The sequence below is a fragment of the Aplosporella prunicola genome, assembly GCF_010093885.1.
Source record: "Aplosporella prunicola CBS 121167 unplaced genomic scaffold K452scaffold_26, whole genome shotgun sequence".
In the NCBI taxonomy this organism is placed as follows: Eukaryota; Fungi; Ascomycota; class Dothideomycetes; order Botryosphaeriales; family Aplosporellaceae; genus Aplosporella; species Aplosporella prunicola.
In genome coordinates this window covers 226,213-252,611 of record NW_022983554.1, presented here as the reverse complement: position 1 = coordinate 252,611, position 26,399 = coordinate 226,213, and the positions used below count along the sequence as shown (strand labels likewise).

At 56.4% G+C, this 26,399-nt stretch overlaps 14 protein-coding genes and 1 non-coding gene across 15 annotated transcripts; 9 read left to right on the top strand and 6 right to left on the bottom strand.

Moving 5' to 3' along the window:
- Positions 1-672: 672 nt before the first annotated feature.
- On the bottom strand, positions 673-1,300 carry K452DRAFT_301618 (uncharacterized protein; the record flags this gene model as incomplete). The annotated part of the gene is made up of 3 exons (XM_033542475.1): positions 673-1,062; positions 1,125-1,181; positions 1,238-1,300. The coding sequence occupies 3 exons, from the start codon at positions 1,298-1,300 to the stop codon at positions 673-675; spliced, it is 510 nt and encodes a 169-aa protein (XP_033393613.1).
- A 1,198-nt stretch (positions 1,301-2,498) lies between these two features.
- On the bottom strand, positions 2,499-3,338 carry K452DRAFT_96778 (uncharacterized protein). The gene is made up of 2 exons (XM_033547368.1): positions 3,079-3,338; positions 2,499-2,873 (listed from the first exon to the last, which is right to left on the bottom strand). Exons 1-2 carry the CDS (start codon positions 3,277-3,279, stop codon positions 2,625-2,627), a joined length of 450 nt encoding a protein of 149 aa, XP_033393612.1. The 5' UTR covers positions 3,280-3,338; the 3' UTR covers positions 2,499-2,624.
- A 350-nt stretch (positions 3,339-3,688) lies between these two features.
- On the top strand, positions 3,689-4,458 carry K452DRAFT_291249 (uncharacterized protein). The gene is made up of 3 exons (XM_033541139.1): positions 3,689-3,903; positions 4,054-4,183; positions 4,312-4,458. The coding sequence occupies exons 1-3, from the start codon at positions 3,877-3,879 to the stop codon at positions 4,350-4,352; spliced, it is 198 nt and encodes a 65-aa protein (XP_033393611.1). The 5' UTR covers positions 3,689-3,876; the 3' UTR covers positions 4,353-4,458.
- Positions 4,459-6,104: 1,646 nt separating this feature from the next.
- K452DRAFT_291248 (uncharacterized protein) lies at positions 6,105-6,409 on the top strand. Its single transcript, XM_033541138.1, has one exon. It carries the CDS (start codon positions 6,110-6,112, stop codon positions 6,395-6,397), a length of 288 nt encoding a protein of 95 aa, XP_033393610.1. The 5' UTR covers positions 6,105-6,109; the 3' UTR covers positions 6,398-6,409.
- Positions 6,410-7,079: 670 nt separating this feature from the next.
- K452DRAFT_96643 (uncharacterized protein) lies at positions 7,080-8,513 on the top strand. The gene is made up of 4 exons (XM_033547366.1): positions 7,080-7,262; positions 7,341-7,517; positions 7,576-7,924; positions 7,973-8,513. The coding sequence occupies exons 2-4, from the start codon at positions 7,479-7,481 to the stop codon at positions 8,455-8,457; spliced, it is 873 nt and encodes a 290-aa protein (XP_033393609.1). The 5' UTR covers positions 7,080-7,262; positions 7,341-7,478; the 3' UTR covers positions 8,458-8,513.
- A 1,000-nt stretch (positions 8,514-9,513) lies between these two features.
- On the top strand, positions 9,514-10,598 carry K452DRAFT_312029 (uncharacterized protein; the record flags this gene model as incomplete). The annotated part of the gene is made up of 5 exons (XM_033543503.1): positions 9,514-9,555; positions 9,614-9,817; positions 9,900-10,094; positions 10,142-10,270; positions 10,299-10,598. 5 exons carry the CDS (start codon positions 9,514-9,516, stop codon positions 10,596-10,598), a joined length of 870 nt encoding a protein of 289 aa, XP_033393608.1.
- A 2,309-nt stretch (positions 10,599-12,907) lies between these two features.
- K452DRAFT_96533 (uncharacterized protein) lies at positions 12,908-13,944 on the top strand. Its single transcript, XM_033547362.1, has 2 exons — positions 12,908-13,000; positions 13,063-13,944. The coding sequence occupies exon 2, from the start codon at positions 13,081-13,083 to the stop codon at positions 13,816-13,818; it is 738 nt and encodes a 245-aa protein (XP_033393607.1). The 5' UTR covers positions 12,908-13,000; positions 13,063-13,080; the 3' UTR covers positions 13,819-13,944.
- K452DRAFT_96534 (uncharacterized protein) lies at positions 13,945-14,564 on the bottom strand. Its single transcript, XM_033547363.1, has one exon. The coding sequence runs from the start codon at positions 14,469-14,471 to the stop codon at positions 14,070-14,072; it is 402 nt and encodes a 133-aa protein (XP_033393606.1). The 5' UTR covers positions 14,472-14,564; the 3' UTR covers positions 13,945-14,069.
- Positions 14,298-15,318, top strand: K452DRAFT_96521 (uncharacterized protein). Its single transcript, XM_033547361.1, has one exon. The coding sequence runs from the start codon at positions 14,552-14,554 to the stop codon at positions 15,116-15,118; it is 567 nt and encodes a 188-aa protein (XP_033393605.1). The 5' UTR covers positions 14,298-14,551; the 3' UTR covers positions 15,119-15,318.
- On the top strand, positions 14,976-15,813 carry K452DRAFT_96604 (uncharacterized protein). Its single transcript, XM_033547364.1, has one exon. The coding sequence runs from the start codon at positions 15,115-15,117 to the stop codon at positions 15,589-15,591; it is 477 nt and encodes a 158-aa protein (XP_033393604.1). The 5' UTR covers positions 14,976-15,114; the 3' UTR covers positions 15,592-15,813.
- Positions 15,814-16,351: 538 nt separating this feature from the next.
- Positions 16,352-17,501, top strand: K452DRAFT_96606 (uncharacterized protein). The gene is made up of 3 exons (XM_033547365.1): positions 16,352-16,409; positions 16,463-16,789; positions 16,857-17,501. Exons 2-3 carry the CDS (start codon positions 16,565-16,567, stop codon positions 17,196-17,198), a joined length of 567 nt encoding a protein of 188 aa, XP_033393603.1. The 5' UTR covers positions 16,352-16,409; positions 16,463-16,564; the 3' UTR covers positions 17,199-17,501.
- Positions 17,502-19,054: 1,553 nt separating this feature from the next.
- On the bottom strand, positions 19,055-19,146 carry K452DRAFT_t134. Its single transcript has one exon. It is a non-coding gene; the product is annotated as a tRNA-Lys (tRNA).
- Positions 19,147-19,953: 807 nt separating this feature from the next.
- On the bottom strand, positions 19,954-20,675 carry K452DRAFT_291243 (uncharacterized protein). Its single transcript, XM_033541137.1, has one exon. The coding sequence runs from the start codon at positions 20,258-20,260 to the stop codon at positions 19,970-19,972; it is 291 nt and encodes a 96-aa protein (XP_033393602.1). The 5' UTR covers positions 20,261-20,675; the 3' UTR covers positions 19,954-19,969.
- Positions 20,676-22,150: 1,475 nt separating this feature from the next.
- On the top strand, positions 22,151-23,866 carry K452DRAFT_361648 (uncharacterized protein; the record flags this gene model as incomplete). Its single annotated transcript, XM_033546440.1, has 2 exons — positions 22,151-22,365; positions 22,421-23,866. Exons 1-2 carry the CDS (start codon positions 22,240-22,242, stop codon positions 23,864-23,866), a joined length of 1,572 nt encoding a protein of 523 aa, XP_033393601.1. The 5' UTR covers positions 22,151-22,239.
- A 288-nt stretch (positions 23,867-24,154) lies between these two features.
- On the bottom strand, positions 24,155-25,196 carry K452DRAFT_339559 (uncharacterized protein; the record flags this gene model as incomplete). The annotated part of the gene is made up of 5 exons (XM_033545313.1): positions 24,155-24,445; positions 24,515-24,522; positions 24,586-24,970; positions 25,028-25,081; positions 25,113-25,196. 5 exons carry the CDS (start codon positions 25,194-25,196, stop codon positions 24,155-24,157), a joined length of 822 nt encoding a protein of 273 aa, XP_033393600.1.
- Between the last annotated feature and the right edge of the window lie 1,203 nt (positions 25,197-26,399).

Sequence of the window (26,399 nt, the reverse complement as noted above, 5' to 3'; positions counted from 1 at the left end):
AGACGCGGTCAAAAAAGCAGTAGAAGCAGAGAAAACCGAATTGAGGAGCCGCGCTTGTGTAGAGCAGCAGCGAACCGGAACCGAAAGGCCGCGCATGTGTGTAGCGCAACAGTGTGCAAGTTGACAGCGCGCGGAGCAACAAATAAAGCAGTAAGAGTAAGGGAAAGGCCCAGAGAGCCACGCGAGGTGTAGCGCAGCAGTGCGCTGAGCAGTGGAACCGAAACTGAAAAGCCGCGTATGTGCGTAGCACAGCAACAGCCAGAAATTTTGAAGTCGTCTTTTTTTTAAAAAAAATTTGAGTTTTCCGCCATTTTCATTGATCGTTTCTCAAGTCGACCGGCCATATAAAGAGGTGTCGAAGTGGTCGAATCCAAAGATTACTAAGAGACGCTGGGGCAGCCTGCTCATAATGTGATGATGGTGACCAGCCGTATGAAGAGGTGTCACCCGGTCGTGTTGCGAGCTGGCGTATTGTTGTGAAGCCGCTCAGTGGACGCGTCGTGTGCGTCTGGTGGTTTTGGAGCACGCCTTTTCGGCGGTCGTGCTCGATGTTCTCCGGCTCGATGTTCTCCGGTGTCAGCAACGGAGGTAGTTTGTTGCTGTTGGTAGGGGCCCCGAGCCCCCGATCATGGGCAGAACTAACTGCTGCCCTGCCACATGCGGTTCATGGCTTTAGAAAGCCATGGAGATCATGTTGAACGGCACGATGCCGTTCGTGTTCGCCGGAGCAGTGACGGCGTTCGGCGCGTTCGCCGGGATGCTCTTGGTCGGTGTCAGCTTCGTGCAGCTGAACTGGTAGACGCGAGAAGGACCCCCGATGACGGGGCTCGGCTCGGCGATGGCGAGGCTTTCGAGCTGCCTCGTGAGTCTGATGACGCAGTCGTCATCGATGTCCATGGGCTCGTGGTGATAGTCCGCCCCATCGACGTCCATGCGGTCACGCTGCCTAGCTTCGAATCGCTCGAAGTTAAGAGCGATGTTGGTGACGGGGCTCGGGGTGGTCTTGGGCTTGCCAACAGCCCGAGGAGAACCGTATCCGAACTGTGGGCGCAAGATGGCAGCCTTCAGAAATAGTCAGTGACGAAGGCTTCCAAAGTTTGAACTCTAGAGATTAGGCGCCTTACCACTTCATTCAGCTTGATAACTGGACGAGCATGGCTCACGGTCTTCTTAGAGATGCCCTGGATATGTATCAGTGTAGCGGAATCACAAACTAACGGCGCGACCATGGACTCACAGCCTTGAAGCCGGAGGAGGTCGCGACGCGAGCGGAAGAGGTCTTGTAGACACGGGGAGACATGGTGATCGGTTTATAAGTTGTACTCGTGAGGATTCTAAAACGTGAGGGTTATAAACGTGAGGTTGGTTAAGCCGAAAGCTCGAGGGATTTGCGAAGCTATAAAGGTCGCGAAGGCTTGAAGAAAGTTCGAAGTCCTAAGGGAAGTCAAGCTTCAAGTCTTCGAGGAGAGGTTGAGGAAGGAAAGAAGAAGTTGAAGAAGGAAAGTCCCCCAGAGGAGGGAGGAAGTTTATAAAGGGCCTGCCGAAGCTTCACACGGCGCTGACACCGCTAGCGATGCTGCCACGTCTCGTCATGAGCCTTAACACCTTAACACAGACGAGAAGCCTCTATACCCTGACGAGGCTAGGCCCATGTCAAACCGGGCGTCTTGGAGAGCGATCGTGTACGCGCTGATAACATGGCAACGCGGCTGTACCCGGCTTGGCGACAAAGATGGGCTAGCCTGTGCGCCTGGTGTTGAGGCGCTACGACGCGGCAGAGGAAGGTGATTGGCTCTGGTCGACGCTGTGTTAACAGCGGGGTGGGCTGGCTGGCTGGCGTGCGCATCTTGGCGGCAAGGAGCTAGCGCTGGAGGTGCCGTGTGAGGGAGTGGCTGAGTAGGCGGGAGATAACGAGGCGTGGATGCTGATAAGGAGCGCTGTTAAGGATGCCAATAACACGCTGTTTCTGTCCACATTCTGGGTGTGGTTTCTCGGTTGGGGTATAAGTTGTTGGCGGGCGATACGCGATGTTGAAAAGTACTTTCAGGGCTTTCGGGTCGTTCTCTGGATATATACATGGGCGCTGCGCTCGCAGAAGAATTATACTAATGGAGTAGAAGATCTGATCGCTACACTGGATGAACGACAGTATCCCTAGCTCTTTTTGTAGACCTCCGAAAAATTGCAGCTTGCTAAGTACATATTTGCGCATTTGCGATCTGTATGCGGCTTGACTTGCAAGTAGAGTGATGGACACAAAGCACAGAACTTGCAGGTACGTGACAACTAGTTTCCAGCAATCGCGGCTGCGGGCACTGGCACCTAAACACCACGACAACGAAAACAAGCCGGAAAACGCCAAAAACCGTCATGCGCCGCACAAACTGAGCTCTTCGCGGTTATCCGCCAGGCGGTCTAAGTCGCTGCGCCCTGACTGTCTTCTCCAGCAAGAAAGTCGCCTTTGTCAAGGGCGGAGCGCGGCTTACACGATTCTAGAGCAGTTCTGTGTCCGCTTTGAAGCAGTGAAGACAACACTCAGGAGATCGACAGCACCACCGCGAACCCATAGCAGCGGACGTCAAACGTCAAACTACCTCGTATGCTGCACAACGTGAGCACCGCCGTCACCAGCCGGGCAGTCCTGGCCACTTTGGCTGAACCGTCATCTTCAACAGGAACTGCACCTTCGTCGAGGGCGGCGCACCGACTACACACTTCCAGCACAGTCCTGGACCGGCCTTGATGGCGTCGTCTGGAGTGCCGGCGGCAGCATCAACTTCCGGGCTCTGAAAAGGGTGGTTTGTCAAGACGTTCGCCCATGGGAATTGAGGATGACAACTGGCAAGACGGTCTGCGCAGGGCAATTCCATGATCTATCCCCTGTCGTCAGCCGTGTTTTCTTGCAAAAGGGGGACTTACATGCTTTCAGCTTTCTTTCGCCGACGATCAAGCTCGTTGTACTGTCGGCCTGTCGCTGGCCAGCGCGAGGCAATTAACAAGCAACAGGCTCAAGGCACAATCAGCAAAAGGCAATCAGCAAAAGGCAATCCGCCAGCCCAAAGCAATCGCTGCACGCACCCCACAACAACATTCACTCAGCAGCTTGCCCAGCAGACAAACCCAAACCCAAACCACAGCCGCGCCGCGAAATCCGCCCGCTCGCAGCACGCACAATGCGCGACCCTCCCCCAAACACCAGCATCCAAAGTACAGCTCGACGTCTCCCCCGGACCCAAGATCACCCGCTCCGAACCCACCCAACAGCGGACGAGCCGCCATGAAGCGGGGGCGGGAGCGGCCCCACGCGCGCCAAGCCGATCGCGCCTTGGCGTTGGCGGGCGCGCGTCCAACCTCTCTGGCCTCAAAGCCCGCTGCGAGCATCAATATCAGCGCACGCGAGCCTCCAGCTTTTGCTCCGCGCAGAAGCCCGCCCGAAGGCGATCGGGAGTGCGCAGTGCTTGTACGGTACTGTACCGCGGAGGCCGCGGCCGCCAAGCCGCCCCACCCTCGCTCCCGCCGTCCCGCGCGATCCGAGCGATCCGAGCGTGCCGTGTGGGCGGGCTAGAGCGACCGCGCGGCGTTGACAGCGACCGACATTTGTGGTCTTCCATTGCTCGTTGACCGCTCTCGAATTTTGTCTGTCCTCGCTGCTTGACGGTCTTCGTTCTTCTGGCTTTCGCTCCTCTGGCCCTCGTTTCTCGGGCCCTCGTTCCTCGGTCCAGCTCTCACGCACGGCGGCGCGCACGCATCGCATCGCATCCATCCATCCATCCATCCATCGGACAGCCGACAGACGCGCGACGGCGTCTACCTACGGCTCGGCCTACGCACGCGCACGACAGCGACAGCGACAGAAACACCTCTAAAGCACGCAAGATGTCGAACCGCCCGCCCTCATCCACGGTACGCCTTCCCTCCTTCCCTCCTTCCCTCCCAACACCAGTCACCAGCACCAACGCACCCTCCCTCCCCACCACCAACACCACCACCACACCACCATCAAACCAAACCAAACCAAACCCATCGCTAACACCCCCTCCCCCACCCCACCAGCCCGACGTCCTCCTCTACTTCCTCGCGCTCTTCGTCCCGCCCGCCTCCGTCTTCGTCAAGCGCGGCTGCGCCGCCGACTTCCTTATCAATGTGTGCTTGACGATTCTGGGCTGGATTCCGGGCGTTATACGTGAGTGCTGTCCTGTGGTTGGTGGTGGGGGTGGGGAGAAGGAGGGAAAATGGAGGGGAGGGGAGGGGAAGGGAAGGGAAGGGGTGTTGGATATTGTTGTTGGATAGTGGCTGACTAATTTGTCGCAGATGCTTGGTGGATTGTTTCGAGGACCGAGGATCGGTATTAGGGTCCGTGTGTGTGGGGATGAGTTATGGGAGTATGGATAATGGGGAATGGGGTAATGGGAAGGGATGAGGGGGTTGTGGTTGTTGTGGTGGTGGTGATGGTGTCGGAGGGGGTGTAATGAACGGTAGGCAGACAGGCACAGGAATCAAGACTCAAGCGTTGAAGAGTTTGCGCAGCAATGGGAAGTCCGCACCTAGTAGGTCAGCCATATCTCAGCAGCACGGCAAAACAGGCGCATTCACCTTCATCCCACATCCAAGGGAAATAAACATAATAATATAGATAAAATATTACCATCCGTTGTTCTAGAAAATTGACGATTGGCAATTCCCAAGCTTAGGTCCTAGGCAGTCAAAACCACGTGCACCCGCGCCCGCACCCGCGTCTGCCTGTACGACGCGACGCGACGCGCCGAGCCAAGCCGAGCTGGGCGCACTCTCGCACGGCTCCGCACCTCCACTTCAAATCGCGCATCACGACCCGCTTTCCAAACGGCAGAACTGGACAGAATGAAACAGAGCGGAAGGATGACGTACCTACTACTACTATCACCGCACGCTCACAGCGCAGCACGTACGTACACGCACACACGCATACGCATACGCATACGCATACGCCCGCACCGCAGCACGCCCGCTTACGCGCAAGCACGACGGCGTTTGAAATCGGAGGCGGGAGAGGGAGGGGGACATGACGTACCCTTACTCCCGCATTTCTGCGGCTGACTTGACGCGCCGAGCCGTGGCGCATGTGAACAAGACCGAACTGAACAAATCAGGGCGGGCGGCGTGGGTGCCTGTGTCTGCGCCTCCATCTGCGCGCTACCATAAACGAGAAAAGCGAGGAGAAAAAAACGAAAGAGCGGGGACTACGACTACGGCAAGACACGTCGGCGCCCGCCCCTGACGTGTCCCAGAACCGGGGTCAGGTATCTGCATGGAAGAGGAGGAGCAGACGCGCGACGTGAGGCGGATCCGACTCAGCCGCGGCTGCTGGGTGGGCATTGGTGCCTGATGCCCGACGGTAGAGGCGACTGCAACGCCGCGGGCAACGAGTACGGATGCGCCACCTACTGGGCGCGGGCGCCGCGTCGTGACGTGTGTTTGATTACTAGAATGGGGGGGCCGTGGCGAGAAGGTGCGCGCGCCGCCGCGCTTGTTGATGGACTACCTTAGCGTGAAACCGGGACAAGATGGGATGGGTATGCTAGTCTACTCGGGAAGAGGTGTAAACGCGCTGCCGCCCGCGCGGAGGCCGAAGGAAAGAGCGAGGAGTCAGAGGGATCGGCGACAGCGGCGGATAGGGCTGTGGGTGCGGAGAAGGGGATTCCTCGCGAGATGACGTGCCTGAAGAGGGCCAGGTTCAGCGGCGCCGACGCCGTGGTGCGTTTGATTTTGAAGTAGGTACGGTACACGCCCCCAGCCTCATACAGCTAATCTACGGCGTACGGATTTCTGACTGCTGCGATATAGCGTCTAGGTTTTGCGTAGATGTTCTCCTTAGGCACTTTACGTACACCTTCGTTCTCTCAACGCGCCCTCCTCCCCTCCCCTCCTCGAAAACGCCTCACACACCCCCGCCCCCGCCCTCAAAGCAGGAGCTAGACCGCCTTTCCGCCCGACGGGAACGACGTCGACGAGCCAAGCAATGCGGCTCGTGCCCGTGCACTCAAACGCGCGCTGCCGCTCCCGCTACCACTGTCGTCCCGCGCCCCGCGGGCCGCTGGCGCCTAGTACCTGATGGTGCGTTTGCACATCCATGAAGAGGGGCTGCGGGGGCGGGGTAATGTTGGAGTGTATCCGCTTGGCCGTTTGCTCGGCTGCCCGTTTAATATCTGCCCGCGTCTCTTCCTCGCCGCCGCTCCGCGCGCTGCCGTGTGCGCTCCCGGGACCTGGGCAGGTTAGTGACGCTAATTTCTTCCGTTGCTACGGATGCGTGCCTACGCGCCAGTCTCCGCTTGTCTCGGGAGCTGGTACTGCGCTACTATTGCTCTTCGCCGGAAGCTTCGGGAGAGGGCTTCGTCTGCGTTTGTTGTTGCCGGCTTAGCGCGCAGGATTGTGCTGCTGTTGGCGTTGCGCGTCACCTGTGTAGATGTGTATGGTGTTGTGGGTTGGCGGGGTTGGGGTTTGGCTTGAGAGGGGGGAATTAAGAGGTAGTGCCGCGGGGGAGAAGGGACTTTGGGAATGCTTTCCGCACGATTGAAGGAGAAAGACTTGATTTCTGCAGGAAAAGGATACGCCTTTCTTACTCCGGCGATGAAGCTCGGTATACCGTCCTAGGAATCGCCCTCCCCGCCAGCCACCGCTGAAACAGCTCATTTCGTTCGCCGTTTGCCGCGCCCTCCGGTCTCCGCATACACACCACACCGCCCCTTAAACCTAGACGCAGACCCGACTTACACGCACGCCTCCGCCTCGGACGGCCGACGGGAACGCGTATACGCATCTGCCTCCCACCTCTCGCCCTCCCCAGCCACCAAGCGCGTCAGACGTCAGATGTCACATCCTTTCGCCTTCGGCTCAGACTCGGATCCAGCCGACTTATTAACTATCCGGCTTATCGCTCTCTCGATGGGACAGACGGCCGGTTAGGCTTAAATACGCCTCTCCCCCTCGCCATTTTGTGAGGCTTTGTCGAGCTGGTCTCCCGTTTTTGCACTTTGTGCGTTTATATATATATATTCCCCCTCCCTCCCTCCCCCCCTGGCCCGCCCCTCCTTACCCTCTTACCTTCTCTTTTCTTCAATACGCGACTACCTCCTGATGGTCTTCTGCTTCCCTCCTCCTTTTCGTCTTCGGGTTTGGTGGGCTGGGTTTCTGGTTGCGCTGCTCCTCTGGAAACGCAAGGAACTAGCAGCCATACTTGCCATATCCTGTGACTCTTGACCCTAGCGCTGGCGCTGGACCTTTCCGTAAGTTGGTGTTGGGTTGATGGTGTGGGTTGCTGTTATCGGTGTTGTTTCTTTTGTGCTCTCGCTAATATTCCGCAGAGCGAAGACAGACCCTCTCACAAGCCAAGACGGCTCTCAATACGTCCATGGTCAGCTGAGTCCGGCTCCCGTCCATGACTGGTCCGCAAGTGTGAGTGAGCATCCAGGCATTACCGATTCACGCTCCAGTTGCTGGGGATGCATCCTCCGGGTATGATTGTCCAGCGAACCATGGATGTAAATCTTCTTGTCCCGTGTTCAGCGTGTCTTATGGCTGACCTTCCATGTCAAGCAGCTGCCGAATGTTCAGGGCGTCGAGCAGGCGATCGGAGGCGGCTGTTCTTGTCAAATTGCCAGCAGAGCCGATGTCCAGGAAGCCGAAGCCAACGCCGGACAGGTTACAGAAGCAGACAGAAGCAGCCGCTTGGTTCGTGTGGGTGTGGTAAGTGTGTTGGGATTTTTGCCCCCGCCCTCGCTAACGTTGTTTTCGCTAACGCCTTTAACAACGCCTTCACTTGCTGGCAACACTTCACCTCATAGCCATGTCTCCCTCATGGTCGTCGTCGTCGGCGTTGTCGCTGAGACTTCCGTGCAACGATTTTCCCCCAAACTGGCCGACGTCTCGTTCAATCAGTTCACAAACGGTTTGTGTTCTTGTTGCCCTGTTGCGCTCGCATTGCTGACTGCTGCAGGTCCTGTCGCCGGCGCACATTGCGTTCGGACGTGTCGTGGTTACCTTCCCAAACTCTTACCGTTAAGGGATCGACGTTGGGTACACCGTGGCTGGGGCTGTGAATTATGCAGCAGAGGACTGATCGTTTCACCACTATATCTTCTGCACAAAGGAATGGTGTGGGCACACGCTATCTGTGTGGAGGACTTCAGTGTCGTCCCACGCGATCCCAGTAGCGATGAGAGCGACAGCGAGATTGGCATGGCTCCGAGGCCGGCGACCCGAAGCCGAATCCAAGATGCAAGACCAGCACCGTTGAGGACAATGCTGATGTTCAGGCTGGCAACCAGGCCGATGGCGACCTCAGGCTCTCAGCAACCCTGCTGGAGACGCTTATGTGCAGAGCCAACAGCCAGACAAGTCGGCCGTAGTCATGCACAATCCATCGCGACGTGTGCTGCTGAGACCCACACAATGACGACACTACGAAGGCCGAAGTCATGAACCCGGCTGGCGCGAATGGTCAGCCGAGAGATTTTTCGAGGGATGGACACCCACACACACCTTCTGGACGACGCGGCCATGGAATGCACATACGAGAAGCGCGACGGGCGATCATGCTGACGTGGAGTCCAAAAAACCAACAGCACACGGAGGTTGTGAGTGTACATGTACATTGGACGCACACTGTCGTGGGAAGCCTTCCCGACTCCCCGGGGCTGAATTCTCCGTCCTCATGGAGCTCACTAAAGACTCTCCAGGAAAAGAACACCGAGGAAGCTTCCTATGCTCATCCTGCACGAAACGCCCTTCATCTTGGTCTTCACGCTCGTCTTCCAGCGACCAACATGCAGAAACTGCAACACGAAGGCCACGGATGGCGGCCCTCGGCATACAAGGTCCTCCGTCGCATTGGCGAGCCACTAGGGGTGCGGAGAGGTTTGAGTGCGCACTGCGGTGAAATTGTCGCAAAGGTGTAGAAAGAGAATGCCAAAATGGCATCTTCCAAGGTCTTCGGGTCTGCAGCAGGTATGTGCTTTCCTATATTCAGGATGCAAACTGATGTACACACAGTCTCGCATTGACATGACGATCAGAAGAACTGTAAGGCCCATCGCTCAGCGCCTCGCTGAGACTACAAAGTCAATCCAGCGCCCTTGTGATGATATCAACGACATCGTCGATAGTTCGCGAGAAGCGTCTTGAGCGCGAACGGGTGAGATCATCATTTCCATCCAGAAACTGCTCTGCGTTTACTCACCCGTTTGTGCAGTCGGTCAGCTATGCCAGAGGAGCTAGACTCAAACGCTAGGGCTCGGGATTTGAAGCCTCAGAAGCGGGAACATCACGTTTGATATCGATGTATTCGGCAACATTCACACTCACCGGAAGCAACGGCTCCGCCCCCGGCATTTAGAGCAATGAGAATGCTGAGGTCTTAGAGCACTTCCCGGATCGAAACCGCACTGACAGGGTTGTTCTTCCTCGCCCTTGGCTAAGCGTGCCTCAGCTAGGCACGAGCCGTACGCCGCAACACCAAAGAAGCAGCGTACGCTAGCGATGGCATTGCCGATGGCGCTGAAGAAGAAGAAACCTGTTATTGTAAGTGTGCTGTGGCGCTTCTTTGTCGTTTGCTCGACCGCTCTCGCTACTCTTTCAGTGTCTCCGACACCTTATCTACTGCTTACTAGCTATGCGATTCTTTGCTCGTGCCTGCGCTGATAATTCAAATCCACTAGTGCTGTCGCTGCTTCGTGCGCAAGATTACCTGTATTTGCCTCTGCCTCTGACGAGCTGGGCGCTGTCAACGGCGACACGGTGCAATGCACGAAGTGCGTCATGGGCAACCATAAACTGCGAAATCGTAAGTCCAATTCAACTCCTCTTAACCAATAGCTTCCTCATGATCCCGTCCATCCATTCATGCATCGCTAACACCCGCACAGAGCAAGTCCCGGCTCCCCCCTTACAGGCCCATAACCACCTCACATCCTCCCCCGAGGCCCCACTCCATCATCTTCTCCAACGACTCCAGCACCTCAGACTCAGGCTTCAGCTTCTCCCAACCCACACCCGCCGTTATGATGGCTAGGAGAATACGGACTCTATCGACACAGTCATTCACCAAAAGCCCAGGGACGGTGCCAGACTGACAGACACCCTACACACCCAACAACCTGGGACACAGCCTTGCACTGCCGCAAACGATGGCGCCATCCATACAAAGGCCTCGCGAAAGCTATCGCTCGTCGCACAATGCCTCAAAACTCGACTGTTCGCCGAGCTCGAGCCCACGACGCTACACTCGCGGTACTTCGTACGCGGCACGCCTTCTGAAAGTCTAGGCCGAGTCTGAGATGGCCGAGTTCGTGTCGCACAAGCCTTTCCGTGACTTCATCGAAGCCAACGGGAGTAGGTCTTATGTTGACGCCTGGAACGCGTTTGACATGACTGGTTTGCCTGACGACTTCATGTCCGTTCCAGTTGATGATACTCCTAATACTCATGTCCCACTTCGTCTCAATCCTGCTCGGAATCCAGCCTGGTCCTCCCTCATCGGCAAGAATCATGACATCACCAAGCACTGGCTTGCGACCAATATCCGTCTTGCGAGCGTCTGGCGAGGACCGGGCGCTAGAGCCTGATGTTCCAGGCAGGCTGTGGTGGCTCCGCAAGCACGTCTGCCGCGTAGCATTCGATTGTGAATTGAATTGGGCCCCGGCTCCGGCTCTAGCCTCTGACGCTGACTCCGACTCTGATTCCGTTGACACGCCTCAGACCTGAACTCCGACTTCAGCAGTGACGGCAACAATACGGACGAAAACGCCCTGACCAACACTCTGCACCCTGACCGCGCTGCGTGTATATAAGTGCGTCCGTTCTCTCCTCTCTTCTCCTTCCCTACCATCATGCCTCCCTTTCGCTCTGCACCGCATCCCGTCCAATCACCGCCATCACTGACCACTCTTTTCCAGTAGGGCGGTTCGCGGCTCGCATTATCGTCCCTCACGATGCTGCTTGGAATGCTCCCCTGTGGGAAAGCTTCTCCAGCGACAGGAGGATCCTGCAGGCCGTTGTGCTTGGCTGCCGGCTGGACCGGACCTGGAATACATTGACGTGTACAGCTGCAGCCCCAGCCCATGCAGGCTCGCAGCCGTCTTCATGCGCAGCCTCTGCCTATCTCGAGACGAAAAGCACCGTCTTCCGAGCGCTATCATCGCCATCTTCACCGGCGCTGGTGCCGCGTTTGAGCCTAACCTCATAAAGGAGCTTGTCCGTGAGTTTTGAATTTCTTTTTCCGTAGAAGATTCAACAGAACTAACAACCATAGGCCCCTCTCTTCTTGCCAGTCTCAGGCGAGCCTGTTAATCTTTGCAGCGCGGCAAGTGGATTCCATCTTCTATTTTTGAAGCAGTTTTCGAAAATCTCTGCAGGGTAAGCGTTTGCAGCCTCTCTGCCAAGACCGTCGCTAAAAATCCCGAAGCCGCGCGCTATAGGACGATTGGAAAAGATTATACCGTACATTTGGCTATGCTCACTGGGAGTGAATGGGCTGTATTTGTTATCAGCATTGGCGAGTATGGACGGACTAACACGGTCTGGCATTGAAGAACAGATTCTGGCAAGTATTTGCTTAAGCTAACAAAAGCGGTGAAGGTATGGAAGTCGATCTTCCCATGGCTGAGGGTCAGTTCCAAAGTATCGCCTCCGCTGGCGACGACGTTGGACGCCAGTATACTTGCATTCCTGGTTCTACTAAACAGTATGTTTACCATGCCTAGAGCTTTGGACACCATCACCAAGAAACATGCCATATGTTGTTCAGCTACAAGCGGGCCATAACCACCGTCAAATCATCAAGGTTGACTGTCGGCATCCTGCTAATCAACCTGATGGTATCACGGTCTACCATCACGAAGGCGCTGGTAAGGGGAACGCCAAGCTCGGCAAGTACATGAAGAGACCCGCCGTGGCGACGACGCCGAAGACGGTACATTCTTCAACTGGCTGGGACTGTACAGCTACAATGAGTCCGCCTTCAACCTGCAAACAAAATCGAGGATTCTCTATCACTCACAATAATCACTGAATCATCAGCACGACCTGCATATGACGAGAACCACACAGTCAACACTTTCATCGCATCATACCCCTTTGTCCGAGGACGCCAAACTTGGCTAGGACAGCATCCGATGACGTTACCCGGGACTGAAGACATTAACCGGGACAGAGGACACAACCGCTGCAAGCTGGTTCCTGTACGCCCGCTTCAACGCGCACTTCAACGCGGTGGCAGCGACGGCGGGCGCGTGAACAACAAGAACGCCATTTGCAAACATGCATCCGCCAGCACCCTGGTCCGCCCATTCTAGGCGAAGCTCAAGTCCGCTTCAGATGGGAGGCGTCGTTCACATGTGACGTCGGACAACCTGCTCGGCTACGTAGAGAACAAGCATATCAACTCGTTAGGCTTCCACATTGCCGCGTCCATCAGGGATCTTGGACTAACCCTCCTTGTTCACTATGTCAACACCTCAGCATCGCATCCACCGGCCTATGTGGAGCCGTATCCCGCAGCTCGTGCAGCTCGCGCTCCACGAAGAGGCGACCACCGGGTGCTAGGATCGTCGCCCACGTCCGGACGGTGACGCTTCTGTCACCGATCCTGCTGGTGGGAGTTCCATGGTGGACGATGAGACATCCACCGGGCCTTCTCTTACACTAATTGTGCTTATATATATATATAACACCCTGCGAGCTACCGTAATTGCTAGCAGGTTCGTCTACCCTTACACTGAGACCAGCCACCACCATGCCCACTCTGGCTCTCAACATCGATGAGTGGATTCGAATACTACTTTCGAATAGCTGAAGATTCCTTCGGCAAGGAAACTCATTGTTCGAGGGAATCAAAACGTTCCTTGAACAGGACGCCGCAGCCTCATACGCCTTCTACTCCTTCTCGAAGGCAGGGACAAGGAAGAAGAGGCCGATCTCTTAGGAGCACATCGCGCCGCTGTCTCTAATCGTCGGTGCCTTTCGATCGGTATGTTAGAAAAACCTCATAGAGAACTCCAGCCTTGCGGTTCCTCCGCTGACATCGCCCAGCGTCAACCGTCAGCGCCAATGACTTCGCCGTCCGCCACGCCAACGGCCACAACGGCGCACCGACGGCAGCATCTTCTGACCCCAGCGATGGCACACTCACGCCATTCCGCTCCTCGAGCACCGGCTCAGGCTCGTTCGCACAAGTCGGCTTCGCCACCCAAGCCGAGCATCCCGAGGGGCTCAGCTCACGTCGCCGCCAAAATCGAGCCCTACTGGTTGTCCTGGCTCAGCGGCGTGCCAAAATACTGCCACTCTGAGCGCGAGGCCCGCTGCCTACTTGCGACATCAACCCGAGACGGCTACTGCCTCATGCATCGGGAGTGTTCGGCACCGAAGGGCCAGCGATGTACTCGTACAGTTCGACAAGGAAGAGCCAGATCCAGACAAAACGCCGTCAAGCCGTGCTGCCGCCAAGCCGCGCTGCCGCCATATTGCATGCACCGCCAAGATGAAATACATGCAGCTCCTGAAGGGGGTGAAGGAAGGCGTCGAGTCCCAAGTCACGGAATGGGATATCGTGGGCTATGCCGACGAGTTCGACGGTTTTGGCATAGGCTGGATGAACCTAGGACACTACGCAGGGATGTCCGTCATGGGACCGGGGCTCGTCGATCCACCCGCAATTCAGACGTCCCATGCGGTTGCTCCGGCGTAGCATGCTCAGCTAAGCCCGCCCTGATGCGCATGTGTCGTCTGCGTTCACCGATGGTCGTCGTCGGTTCCATGCTCCTCGGCCCGGCCAGGCTGCGTGAGTAAGGCTCTTGCTTTCGTGGTTGACTAAAACTTGCTGGCGGTAACGATGGTGAAGGGGCTCCGAAAGGCGATGAAGATGCTCCCGACCATATCGTAGTGGCAGCCGTCAATCAAGTCCGAAGACGAAGACCGAGAGAGCGGTGATTCGACGAAGCCGACTAAGAGGTACTGGCAGCCATCGGTCAAGACCGAAGACTCCGTCAAGGGCGAGGCCTCCGTGTATAGCATGACGTCAGTTAACAGCAAGACCTTAGTCAAGAGGGAGCCGTCTGCGACGATCGAGCCAAGGACAATGGCGTCAAAAACAAGACCTGGCGCAGAAAGGCAAAACCCACACCAAGCCAGAGAATGCTACCAGGTACTATCGTAGGAACTCCGACTTGAGTCCGATATTTCAGCGGCACGCAAATCGACGAAGTGTCGGATCCAGTCAAGATGCCGGAGAGAACGATGAGATGCGCATCCCACCTAACGTCGAGACATAAAGAGGTTGAAGCGGACATCGCTGTCAGTGATGCTGCAGTTGTTGGCATTGACGGCTTCGCCGATGCTAGCGCAGACAAAGATGAGTCTGCTGGCCCACGCACACAACCCGGTACCACCACAACCACCGATGACGTCACCATCAAGCATCGCTCAGGGCCGTGCCCGGGCATGCCCTCCAACGCCGAAAGCACCTTGGAGGTCTCGATTGACGTGATTAACGGAATACCAGATAACAGTTAGATGGCCGTCGATGAGAGCGGTATTTTTTTTACGGGACCACTTCCAATCGAGAACCAAACGGAAGTTAATGAGGAAGGCGGGCCTACTACAGACCCCGACACCCGCTTCTAGAATCAATGGTGCCGCGCCGTCGCCTCGCATCAACCACCGAAACCGAATCCACCGGGAACTACGATATCCTGCTATGGCTTCACCTGGACGTCTACGAGGCAGTCAATTACAACACCACATTGGCTGTCAGTGTCATCGACCTCGGCGCCATCTTCGGCCAGCTTCTCTCCCTGGTACCGTACATCCTCCAGCGACCGAGGCTACCTCCGAGCTCCTAGCAAGCGACCCCATAAGGACGTTTGAGGAGCTACTGGAAGCCGAAGGCCAGCTCAAAAATGTCCGATACTCTACGGACATTGACTCAAGTATGCTTGCCCAACGGAAAAGGCTTTGTCTCCCGGCCACCTCTCCAATTTGGCCCCTCGGAACCGGTGACAGCCGGTTTGACAACTTGCCAGCACAAATTCCTGGCATACACACACCGATGACATACATTTCCGACAGCGAATTCTACTGGGAGAGATGAAAGCATGCCTGAAGAACAAAAACCCACACCCGCAGCCGCACTTGAAGCACATCATAGCACTGGCCATTTCGCTTTATGGCGACGCTCACACCATCTCAGTACAACCGCTGCTGCGTAGAACTCGCCACTGCCTAGTCGGTCATGTCCAGCCCAACGGCACAGTCATCGAGCGCCCCCGCATGGTTTATGCGGCCTTCAAGACTGTCAACAACCCCACCAACCCAACTGGCACGAAAATCGCACTGGATGGCCGCGGCTGCCCTGTCACCGCTTTGTTCACGTATGTAATGGATGCGCAAATCACCAACACCGTCTTCACTGTCGACAAAGTCATGTGCAACGACAAGTTGCCGACTTCAACAAGACCGTCGGCGAGCAGTGCTTTGATAAGCCTGATGAATGCTTTCAGGCTGGGGCCTTTTACTACGCGTCCCAAGAGTTTCGTTCGAACTTGGCCCGAGGTGTACCACTGAATTTGGATATTATTTTCCCAGCCCATCCAGGTCCCGGAAGGACGTCCGCCCATGGCTTGCAGTCTGCGTCGGTGCCAACACGAAGCACACCCCTCCGAGCCATCGATCCCAACACTACACCCCAAACTCTGCCGCCACTACCCATAGCATCAGGGCACACGTTGAGACCGAAGCCATGGAAGCCCGCCCCAGCGTCAGCATTACGCGAAGTCATGTGTCCGCTTCGTGCCGTAGCAACAGGGCGCATACGAAGATTGGATGGCGACTGGAAGGCTGAACGCAAGCGACGAAAACTACAACGACATCATCGCCAAGGCTACGTCTAGTACCTATACATCACCAAAACCTCCTACGCGCTCACGCCGCGCTAGCCACCGAGCATGCTGAGCCTGAACGGCACTACGAGGACCCGGATGTGCCCTCGGCCGAGCTGGCTAATTCAACTACAGTAGTCCATTCTCGACATAACCAGGTTGTTCTCCAGCAGAGCGAACAGGACGAGCAGCCCCACCTCCCGCCGTCCTCGCCAATGCCGCATGCAGTTGTTCCGCGATGAGTGCAACTCCTACGACACCGGAGGGCGAAGACGTCGACATCATCACTTCGACACCATTACGACACTGGCCCCTTGCCAGTTTCTTTCTATATATATATAATCATCGACAGTGATAAAGGTCGCTGTTCGATGACAAACCCTCTACTTCACCGCTCCAGGATGCCTATTAGTGCCACTAAGACAGCAGCTCCGCGACCTGCTCGAGCAGGTCTAGGAGCGTCTCATTGATGCTAGAAGGTCCTCGATGCCTTCGACCAAGTCGGTCTGCTTGACAGAATAACCGTCCCGTTAAGAAATCTTCTAATGATGAAACAGCTACTTCAGATGATACTTTCTCTAACGTCTTCGCTGGTTTGCGTGTTGAACATCCCACTACACTCGAAAGCCTTCACCAACTCGGTAACCTCTCGCATTTGAATGGAGACTGGATCAAGCTTCATGCCCGAACGGCTTGCCGAGGAGAAAGCCATGCCGTTGTCGGCTTCTCGGTTTTATGGCGGAGCTGCGCCGCGATCATGGATAGGCCGGGATGCCTCGCTGGATGTACGACGGGTATGTGTAGCTGTACTGGGTGGATCCTGGGTGTCCGAGGATGAGGGCGCCGGGGTCGTCGAATCGGCCTTTGGGGATGTGGAGCGTCGGGTGAGTGCTCTTCAAAAGTTCCTCTTATCTGTTCGGTATTTTCACTGAAGCTTACTGACATGCATAGTACAGTAGTCGACTGAGGGTGGAAACTACAATCGTCGATCGAGGCAACGTCGCTAATGTTTGTCAGCCCACCACTGCTCCGCCATCGTCCTCTCTGATCCGGGCCCGCAGAGGCGTTGCTACTACATTGCAAGCATTTTCATCTACCGGCTTCCCAATTCCAGCTCCCAAGCACGCGCGTCCCTCGTCGACGACACTGCGCGGAACTGTCACACCGCAAGCATGTTTCTCGCCACTGTCCAACACCATCACCGCAGAACCACCTCGGCCTGGCAGGCTTTACGATGGAGATGCGTTTCCCCGGTATTATGGAGGACGTCGACAGCGGCGGCGGCGGGGGTGAATGGATGGGCCGTTCCGCTTACACCGGTTTCGCTGCTCACGCTGTCGATGGCGTCACTCTGAAGTCCCTCCTCAGTATTCCAACCGGCGTTTTCAAAGACCTGACTCCAGCTCGTCTCAAAGCCGGGGCTCTCGACCTTGGCAACCTCAGGTTCCTTGTCATCAATGAGAAGTCCGTCATCACTCTTGCAATGTTCGGATACATTGATCGCCGATGGAAGCAGCTCAAAGGAAACAATATGTTCTTTGGTTGGATGAGTTGACGTCCTTGTCGCTGTCGGAGGAGGCATAACTGCTATTTGTGCTGCGCCAGCTGTACGAACTAGGACCACGTCCTCCTCTACCGCGCAGGTACACTCTCACGCGCAACAACTCCGATGACTACAGATTAATCAAGCGCAATGCACGTAGGAACCAACATAATGGTGACCACAGCATAAGGATGTTCACGAGATTAAGGCGGCGGAAGGAGTTCAGAACCACTTCAATCAGTACGACAGCATGACCAACTGAGAGGGCTTCAACTACTTCCCAGCTCTACGGTTGGGCGTCGTCTAAGCCTCTAAATCACAAGACTAAGACCTCCATCCCTTCCAGTCGCCAACATCAAAAGGTCGCCGCACCACCCAGAGCTTCAAGTCCAACGCCACAGCCAACAACAAGGACGCAGGCAACAACACAATCACCCCAGACACAAACCCAGCTCAAGGCTAAGATATTAATCTTGACTCTGGCAACACGGTAAAATTTTAAGGGCCAGTTCCAGACCCAGCTTGAGGCCACTGAACAGACCATCGTGGCACGCCACACCGACGCCAAGTCAGTCTCCAAGTTTCTGATCCGTTTCGGCGAGCGAGGTACCACCGAACAACCCACGATAAAAGCCGCCAAGTCTTCATTCAAGATCAGAATCTACCAAATCACACCCATACCATTACAGGACGCGCAGACGAAGGAGCAACACAAGACCGCAGACGCCTTGCCTCCTCCCATTGAATCACCATCAAAGCCGACGTCATTCAAGCACTCCCGCCTCCTAGATCAGCTGCAAACAATTTCAACATGACACCTGGTCCCAGCAACCAGACCGTCATGACACATGGTTATGACAACCAAACCATGATGACCTCTAGATACCAAAACACAAATCTGCGCTACGCCGACAGACCTCGAGCGATCCCAGGAACTGCAGCAAACCCATTGTTGTCTCTTCATCTGCCATCTTCAAGGAAATGGTGCCGGTCGCATCTGGCGCTACATTTCGTGTCGTCCAACGAGAGTCGGCCGTCCATCGGACCAAACTTCCTGTTCCCTTGAAGGAACTCGACTTTGTCCTTTCTCGTCTTTGCTCCCCTTACCAACCTCAAACTGTATTGCTTCGTTGTCGCGTTGCTACTCTTGCTCCTACTCGCACTTCCTTATCGTTCTCATCCCTCACAACAGGTCACTTTATGCTAGCTTTGGAGCAGGAACCAGGACATAGCTGCCGATTGAAGGTCGTCACACGATGTCTTTTTTCATGTCCGCACATATCATGTACTTAGCCAGATACTCAAAAATAATCATCATCTTGCCATTAATAGATCGCTTGTGACTTTGCTCGTCCTTTATAAAAAATACATCGCTCCCGCCTCCGAGACATCCCTGTCCTTCCCCCGGCCTCAGGCAAGCGAGTCTTAGCGGCCCCCCGCGTAAAAGAAAAAAAGAAAAAGAATAATTAGTAATTAAGCCTAACGCGGGGGAGAATTAAGTATTACCTTATACCGTTTATAGATCGCTTATAGAAATATAAAAATATGTTCGCCTCGTTTCCTCCTCCCGCGCAAAAAAAAAAAGCAAAAGAATATTTGGGAATTGAGCCCAACGCGGGGGTCGAACCCGCAGCCTTGAGATATCGCCTCCTGGGAGGTGGTAAGAGTCTCACGCTCTACCGATTGAGCTAGCCGGGCAGCTTGTAGCTGTTGATGAAGGAGGTGCCAAGCAATGGCATTTATGTAGCAAGCAAATTGGGGGCTAGTGTGCGCAACCGAGAAACATCATCACGCTGCCACGACCGCCGAACCGCTTCGCCGCTGTAACCCTCCCCTCCTGCCATTACGTTGCTGTGCATTTGCTTCTCGGTGTTTGCGCGTCGTTAAGTCAAGAGGCTTTCGTTGGGGTGTACGGTTCCTGCGCGCGTGCGCGCCTGCCCACCACGTATAGAGAAGGTGCGAAGGAGGCAGGCGCGGATGCGCACCCGCGTGCCTGCCATAATGGAAGAAACGAAAGCGCACAGCGATAGCGAAAATTTTCACACTTGCATCTTGGCCATTTCCCTTCTACCTCGCCAGCGCCAGCAGCGACAACAACAGCGACAGCGACAGCCACACCACCAGCGACAGCGACAGCAGCACCACCAGCACCAACCACAACAACAGCAGCAGTAGCAACAGCACCAACATGTCGCCGCCTGGATCGACGCCGCTGTTGGGGTCCGATGACTGGGCGAGACTGGCGCAGCCAGAGCCAGAGCCAGAACCAGAACCAGAACCAGAACCCGAGCAAGCGAAAGAGCAAGAGCAAGAGCAAGAGGGCGCCCCGCCAAAAAAGGTAAGTTGTAGTTGGTGCTGCCCTATACTCAATAGCCCACTCTCCACTCTCCACTCCACCCCACTTCACTCCGGTCCACTCCACTCTCCCCGACTCGACTCGACACCAAACGGAAATGATTGGATTATGAGAGAAATGAAATAGAACAGTACTAATAAATGTTACCTATGGAAACGCAAGCGTTTACCGAAGCATTTGCGGCTTCGCCGCGCCGCAGAAGCAGAGGCAAAAGCAGCAGGGCTGCCTCCCCCGAAAAGGGAACGCGGCGGTCCAAGCAGCTAAAGAAACCCCAAGCCCGACAAGCGCGAGCGGGAGCGCCGCCGTCAGGCGAAGGCGAAGGAGCAGGAGCAGGAGCAGGAGCGGCAGCAGCAGAAGCAAGACAAAACCGTCCCTACGGGTGCGCAGCAGCAGCAGCAGGAGCAGGAGCAGCAAGAGCAAGCCGTCTCTACGCATGAGCAGCAGCAGCAGCAGCATGTGGAGACCTCCACAGACGAAGAACCGCTACTTGTTCAAGAGTAGCAAAAGCTAGCGCTCCGCCCGAAGCAGCCGCAGCCCATGAGTTTGGTTTTGTCAGCGCCCTAGCCAGTCCCAGCGGGGTTGCCCCCATCTCGTTTGCATGGTGGAGAAGTTCTCGCCTGAGACTTCCGCTGGCCGCGGCCTGTCACACCCGGTCAGACCACCTCTCCCATCTACTCAAGCCACCCGGACAGCTTGCTGCATTGGCAGCATGCCGCCACACCAACAATCTGAAGCCCTACATTTGTAGCGGTGTGACGTGAGGTGAGTACTTCGAGTACGTTTGGCGTGGGTTCGCGATATACGCTTATGGGACGTTTTGGGGCACTACTCGACGACTATCCACTGAGGCCTGTTTGTCTTGCGTGCTGCATCTTTGGACCAGCATACCGCCACACCAACAATCTGAAGTCCTACTTTGTAGGGTGCGACGTGAGGTGAATACTTCGGGCAATCGAGTATGTTCGGCGTTGACTTTCAGATCAGCCCCTGGGACGGAGTCTGAGGCATCCCTGAAGCTGTTAGCTTAAGCCTCGTTACCCGTCTGGCATGGAGCAAGCGGCTGTAGGGCCCTTGCACCCCGGCATGGCCTCGCGCTTTCGCGCAGCGCCGGGGGTGAGTAGCACTTTCGTGCGAAACCAAGCGAGGTCAACAGAGAATCGTCCGGATAGTAGCTCCGATGCTTTTCTCCCGTTTGTCGCCTGTCAGTCTCTCTCTCTCTCTCTCGACTCGACTCGACTCTGACCTTTACGCTTCTGCCTGCCTTCATTGGGCACGTTCCGCACAACCTGGTCTGGTCTTCTTCAAACTCTGACCGGCTATCCGACCTGATCTTCCATCACTTGATCGGTCACCCTCTTTAGAAAGCAACTAACCCTTTAATTTCGACTTGCATCTTCTCAACTTCGATCAAGTCAGCTTTCATGTGACAAAAGGCCTCTATCGTCAAATCCACTCTTGCTGCCATCGTCTCATCTTCTGGTACACGACAGGAGCCTGCCTCTCAGCGCATTGAGACTTCGGCCTCACTAGAAGACACGGAACGTCTTCAACTCTTGCTCTTGCACACAACAAACCCCGTTCGGATCTGGGATCGCTCAACTTGCTGCTTATCGCGTGAACCTGAAATTTAGCCTGAGCCTGAGAAAACTGTCAGTTTACCTTATCGGACATCTGCTCATCTATTTCCACCCGGTGCTGTCTCGGTCCTTCAACTGTTCAACTTACAGTCTGCTGCTCAACTTCCTGCTCCTCAACGTCAGCTGCTCAGCCTTCTACTACTCAACCGTCTGCTACTCAACCTTCTGCTGCTCAAAGTCTACTGCTCAACCGTTGCGGCTTATCTGGCTTCGATTCTTTGGCCTTTGTTCTTTGCTAATGCTTGTTGTCAATGAGCGCTTTGTCGCTGTGTGGCAAATGGAGGAGGTGTGATGAGCGGAGGTGACGAGCGAAGGAGGCTTGGTTATGAGCCTATGTGTTGCAGGTTTCATTACAACAGAGAGAGAAGGTAACCAGAAGGAACATCGACATACACGGTCTCGATCCGAGAGGGAGATGGCGTGCGGGTTTGTCCTTCCAGGTGGCACGGAGACTTAAGGGCGATGGAGCATGTAGACACTAGGTAGTAATTCGATTTGCCGTCTCATCTGGTGCACAGCAAATGCAAACTTTTCTCCCCTAGACTCCTTCCAGTACGTCAAGCGCATCCTCATGCCGCCCCGCCATCGTCCCTCACGACTCACGCATAACCTGCTTACTCATCCTCACGACTCGCGCATCCCGCATGCCCGCGACAACAACCTAATCTCCGCCTCTAACGCCGCGCGCTCTCCTCTCCGCAGCGCTCGTCGCTCCTTCGTCGTCATCCTTCCATTGCGCCGGTCGCGCTTACTTTCTTTGCAGGGCGTCGCGGCGTTTGCTTCACCTACCACGCAATCATGATGGAGAGACCGCTGAAGCGCGCGCGCACCACCGTCACGACCGCGTCACCACTGTCGCAGGCCCACCTGCCATTGCGCGAAAATAAAATAAATGGCATGGCCACCGAGGACGGGCTCAGGAAAGTGAGCGATGCCATTTCTCTCTCTCAGTCTTCCACCATTGGCTAACTACGACCAGCGCCGACCGAATGATACAACCACGACCATGCCTTCGCGCCCCGCCGCTTCTCCGCCTCCAACGTACGTTCCTCACGTCGACATCCCGCCGATCAAGCGGAAACCAGATGCCGCGACGCCAATTCCGCGTGCCTGCGTGACCGTGGTGGGGAGGGGCTTCGATGGGGTGACCGGGCAGCCCGTGTATACTGTGCGCGTGGAGCGGGAGCGGGAGAGCAGCGGGGCATCGCAGAGCGACGGGGACAGCGACACGAGCCAAGAAGACACGGACAAGGCCATCGAGGAGCTGCAAGTCGAGCTCGAAGCCGTCCTCGACTTCGTCAGCCCGCAAGAGCTCGAGCGCTTCGAAAATGAGTTCGTGGAGTCGCCTGCGCCGGCATCGCCCTCGGCGGCAGCAGCGACGTCCGCCCCAGACACAGCCGACGCCGGCAGCGACGCGCCCACGCCTGAAAAGCGCAAAGCTAAGGCTGCGCCCACGCGCGCCTTCGTCGACCTCCTCCCGCCCATCACCCGAAAGCGCAAGAAGCCCGCTCCTGTCGCCAAGGGCGCCCTCGCGACAATGGGCGACGCGTTCCCTGCCCCGCGCGACGAGGGCGCCGACGATGTGTCTGTGTCCGTTTCCGCCTCGGCAGACGACGACGCCAGCGAACCCCTCTCCCGCGTCGACGCAGTCCTCAAGGCTAAAATCAGCGTCATGAGCGGCGCTGCATCGACATCCGACAGCGCATCCACAGACGCGGCGCCACGCCGGCAACCCGGCCGACCACGCGTGCGTCCCAGAGAGGCAGATATCATCGACCTGGACGGCAGCACCGACGTCGAGGCCGACGACGAGCAGGGCGTGTTCCGCGCGGGGGGCAAGCTGGCGTCGGCGTTGGCATCGGCGTCGGTGGCGCAGAAGCCGATGCGGCTGAGCCAGGGCTCCGTGCCTGTGGAGGCGGAGTCGGATGCAGAGAAGGGGGGCGGAAGCAACAGCAGCAGCGACGCCTCGCTCGAGGTCGTGGAGCCGGTGGTAGCGGCCGGGCGCCGTGCGGGTTCTGACGCTCACGCAAGCGCACGCCCAGACGCTCGCGCTCGCCCTGCTCCCCAAGTTGAGGCACGCTCGCAGCGCCCCCTTGCTGGCCATGCCCTCGAGCCTATTGACTTGGACGAGGACGACGGCTCCGACGCCGACGCCGAAGTCGAAGCCGAAGCTGAATCCGAAGCTGAAACCGAAGACGGCGCCGACGAAGAAGAAGACGAAGAAGCCGACGACGAAGACATCTACGAAATCGCCCAAATCATCCGACACAAGCGCTTCGCGGGGCAGATGTTCTACCTCGTGCAGTGGAAAGGCTACCCCTTGCCTGTTGGGGAGGGCGAGGATGGCGATTGGCTTACCGAGACGGATCTGGCGGATGGGGCAGCGGATGTTTTGCAAATGTATTTGAGGGGGTTGGGACGGTAGTGGGGTGTGGTGGGGGGGAGGGGGAGGGGGAGTGGGTTTTTGTGGGATGGGTTTTTTTTGGGAGGTGGGGTTGGGATTTGGATTTGGGTGGGGGGGGGGGGGGGGCGGATTTGGGCGGAGGACGTAGGGTTGGTATATAAAGCTCTTTGGTACGGTTTTGAATAAGACTTATAGCCGTTTCTTTATAGACTGCGAGCTGCGTGTGAGTGGATTCTTTCTTTGCTCGTTTTAAAGTTTATTTACCTGTTACGATAAGCTGTGTTGCGTTTCCTCTACGTCTCTCGTAACTTAAGGCGAGCCCGCCGAGCTGCGGTAACGAACTACGGAGTGCGGACGCGCTTCGCGGCACGGCGAGGGTGTGGCTGGTGTTTTCGTCTGTGTGGGGGTATTGGGGCGGAGTGGGGGGATAGTGAGAGGAGGGAAAGGGGTGGTAGGGGGGAGGGGTTGGTGGTCTGACTTGCCCCGGTTTTCCGTAGTGTTATCGTTAGGTTGGGCACTATGCCTTAGAGGAATATTGGTGTTTCTACGTTCTTGTTGGGGTTGTTGAGACTTGTAGCTTGTGCCTTTTGAGTTATGGTTCTAAGAAAGGGGTGTTTCTTCCGCCGCAGCCTGCGTACTGCTCGGCTCGGCTCTTCTCTTCCTACCTACTTTTACCCCTGTTCTGCGTATCTGTGTTTTTTCTTCCTGTTATTCTAGCACTTATACATACACACACTCACGCGCGCGCACCCACGCAGTACCTGGCGGACCGGCGACGAGACACGTAGGAAGTTCATCCTCCTCCTTGTTACTCCCAAGGACCTGGCCACTTCGGCGCGGTATATGCAAACACATCTTCAGCGCCTTGCTTTCGGCTCGCTCCTCGCTCTTACCTCCCTCGTTACTCGTATCTGTTTGCGATATAGAGGACCTGTTGCTCCCTCGTAGCACACCAAACTGATAACCTTTCCGCACCGCTCTGCCACTCTCCCCCAGTCCTTCTTCGTGCTTCCTCCCCTTCACCACTTCCGCCCTTTTCGCATACGAAGCAAGTACTTGGCTGCGCTCAGCTGCCAGCAAGTGGGACCGCCTCTCTTGCTCTGTTATTTTTGGATCTTTCCGCTTCTACAGATCACAGGTAGACCCCAGATTATACACAGTCACCAACCCCCCAATACTAACACCAGCACCACAAGCACAAGCACCACCCCCAGCAAACCGGATCACCCTCACTATCTACGAAGCAGAGCGCAGCGTCACAACGTACAGAAGCAACAGCGCCACCGCGGCCGCAGCAAGCTGCCCAACAAAGCCGGCAAGCACAAGCGCATCCCAGCCCAACCCAATCCATCCTCAGCACCAACCCAACATCAACACCACCACCGCGCCCCCAGGCGCAGCGGGTCACGTCACGCACGCACCATGCCTATGCCTATCTAAGCACACACGGCTTAAACAGAGCAGCAGCGGCGCAGTGTCGCGTGTGGCAGTACGACAGCACGGCAATAGCGTCCCAGAGGGGCAGCGAACAAGCGTCGGGGATATGGGATGGAGGTTTGAGTGGAGAGTGGAGAGGGTGTGTGCTTGTGTGTGTGGGTGTGTGGGTCGTGCGAGCGAGCGGGCGGTGGAAGGGTTGGCGGCGGAAGGCATTTCGTTGCCCTAAGTCTATGGGCTTGTAGGCTTGCCTGCTTGGAGACGAAAGATAAATAAATGACAAAAGAGTACCGTTTCAAATATAGCATAGCACACGGTATACCAGCACTGCGTAAGCCGTGACCGTCGCCTCTCAGACCTCCCTAATAAAATAAAAGATTCCGTGGACGGTGCTTCGCTGGCATTGGCGTTTTCTACTTGCGGGCTGCGGACTTAGTGGCGCTGCGCGCACGCACGAGTCGGGACGCTTGAACGGGGGTGGGTTGAGTGTGGCGTAGCGTGCGGCGGCGCGGCGGGGAAATGGGGCACATGCGCAAGTGCGCGGGCAGTGGGGTGGTGGTGTGGCACTGTAGCAGACGGGCGTGGCGCCGCTGCCGCGCGGAAGGTCTTGAGCGCTGCCTTAGATACGTGCACCCTCTGGCCGCCGCTTCAGGGCATGAGGGCGAGTTGGTTTGGCGTTGCTCGGCGGCTGGGGAGCACGCTGCACGCTGCACGCGCTGGTGTGGTTTCGGATTCTGGTCCTGGTCCTTGGCCCTGGCCTTGGCGGGGCGCGTTGAGGTGGTATGACTACTGACTACTGGCTGTGGGCATGTTTTGCGAAGTAGTGCACGGCGGACCCCGGGGGTTTGGGAGAAGTGTGAAGGCCTTGCTATTTCTACCTATTTCGATCTGCCTTGCCTGGAGGGATCAGCGCGAAGGCGCTGTGGCCTGCGTCGCGAAAAGTCCTTCACCAGTGTTCGCCATTATGCTGCCCCTCTGACAGTGCTGCACCATCCATATCAGGTCAGTGAAGGCGCCTGGTCGGCTCAAGAGCCTTGAGAAATAGCAGATCGACAGCGCCCGCTGCCACAGTGCCCGCACAGCTCAGTGCGATTTCCAACGTTCGACCTTCAAAAAGCAA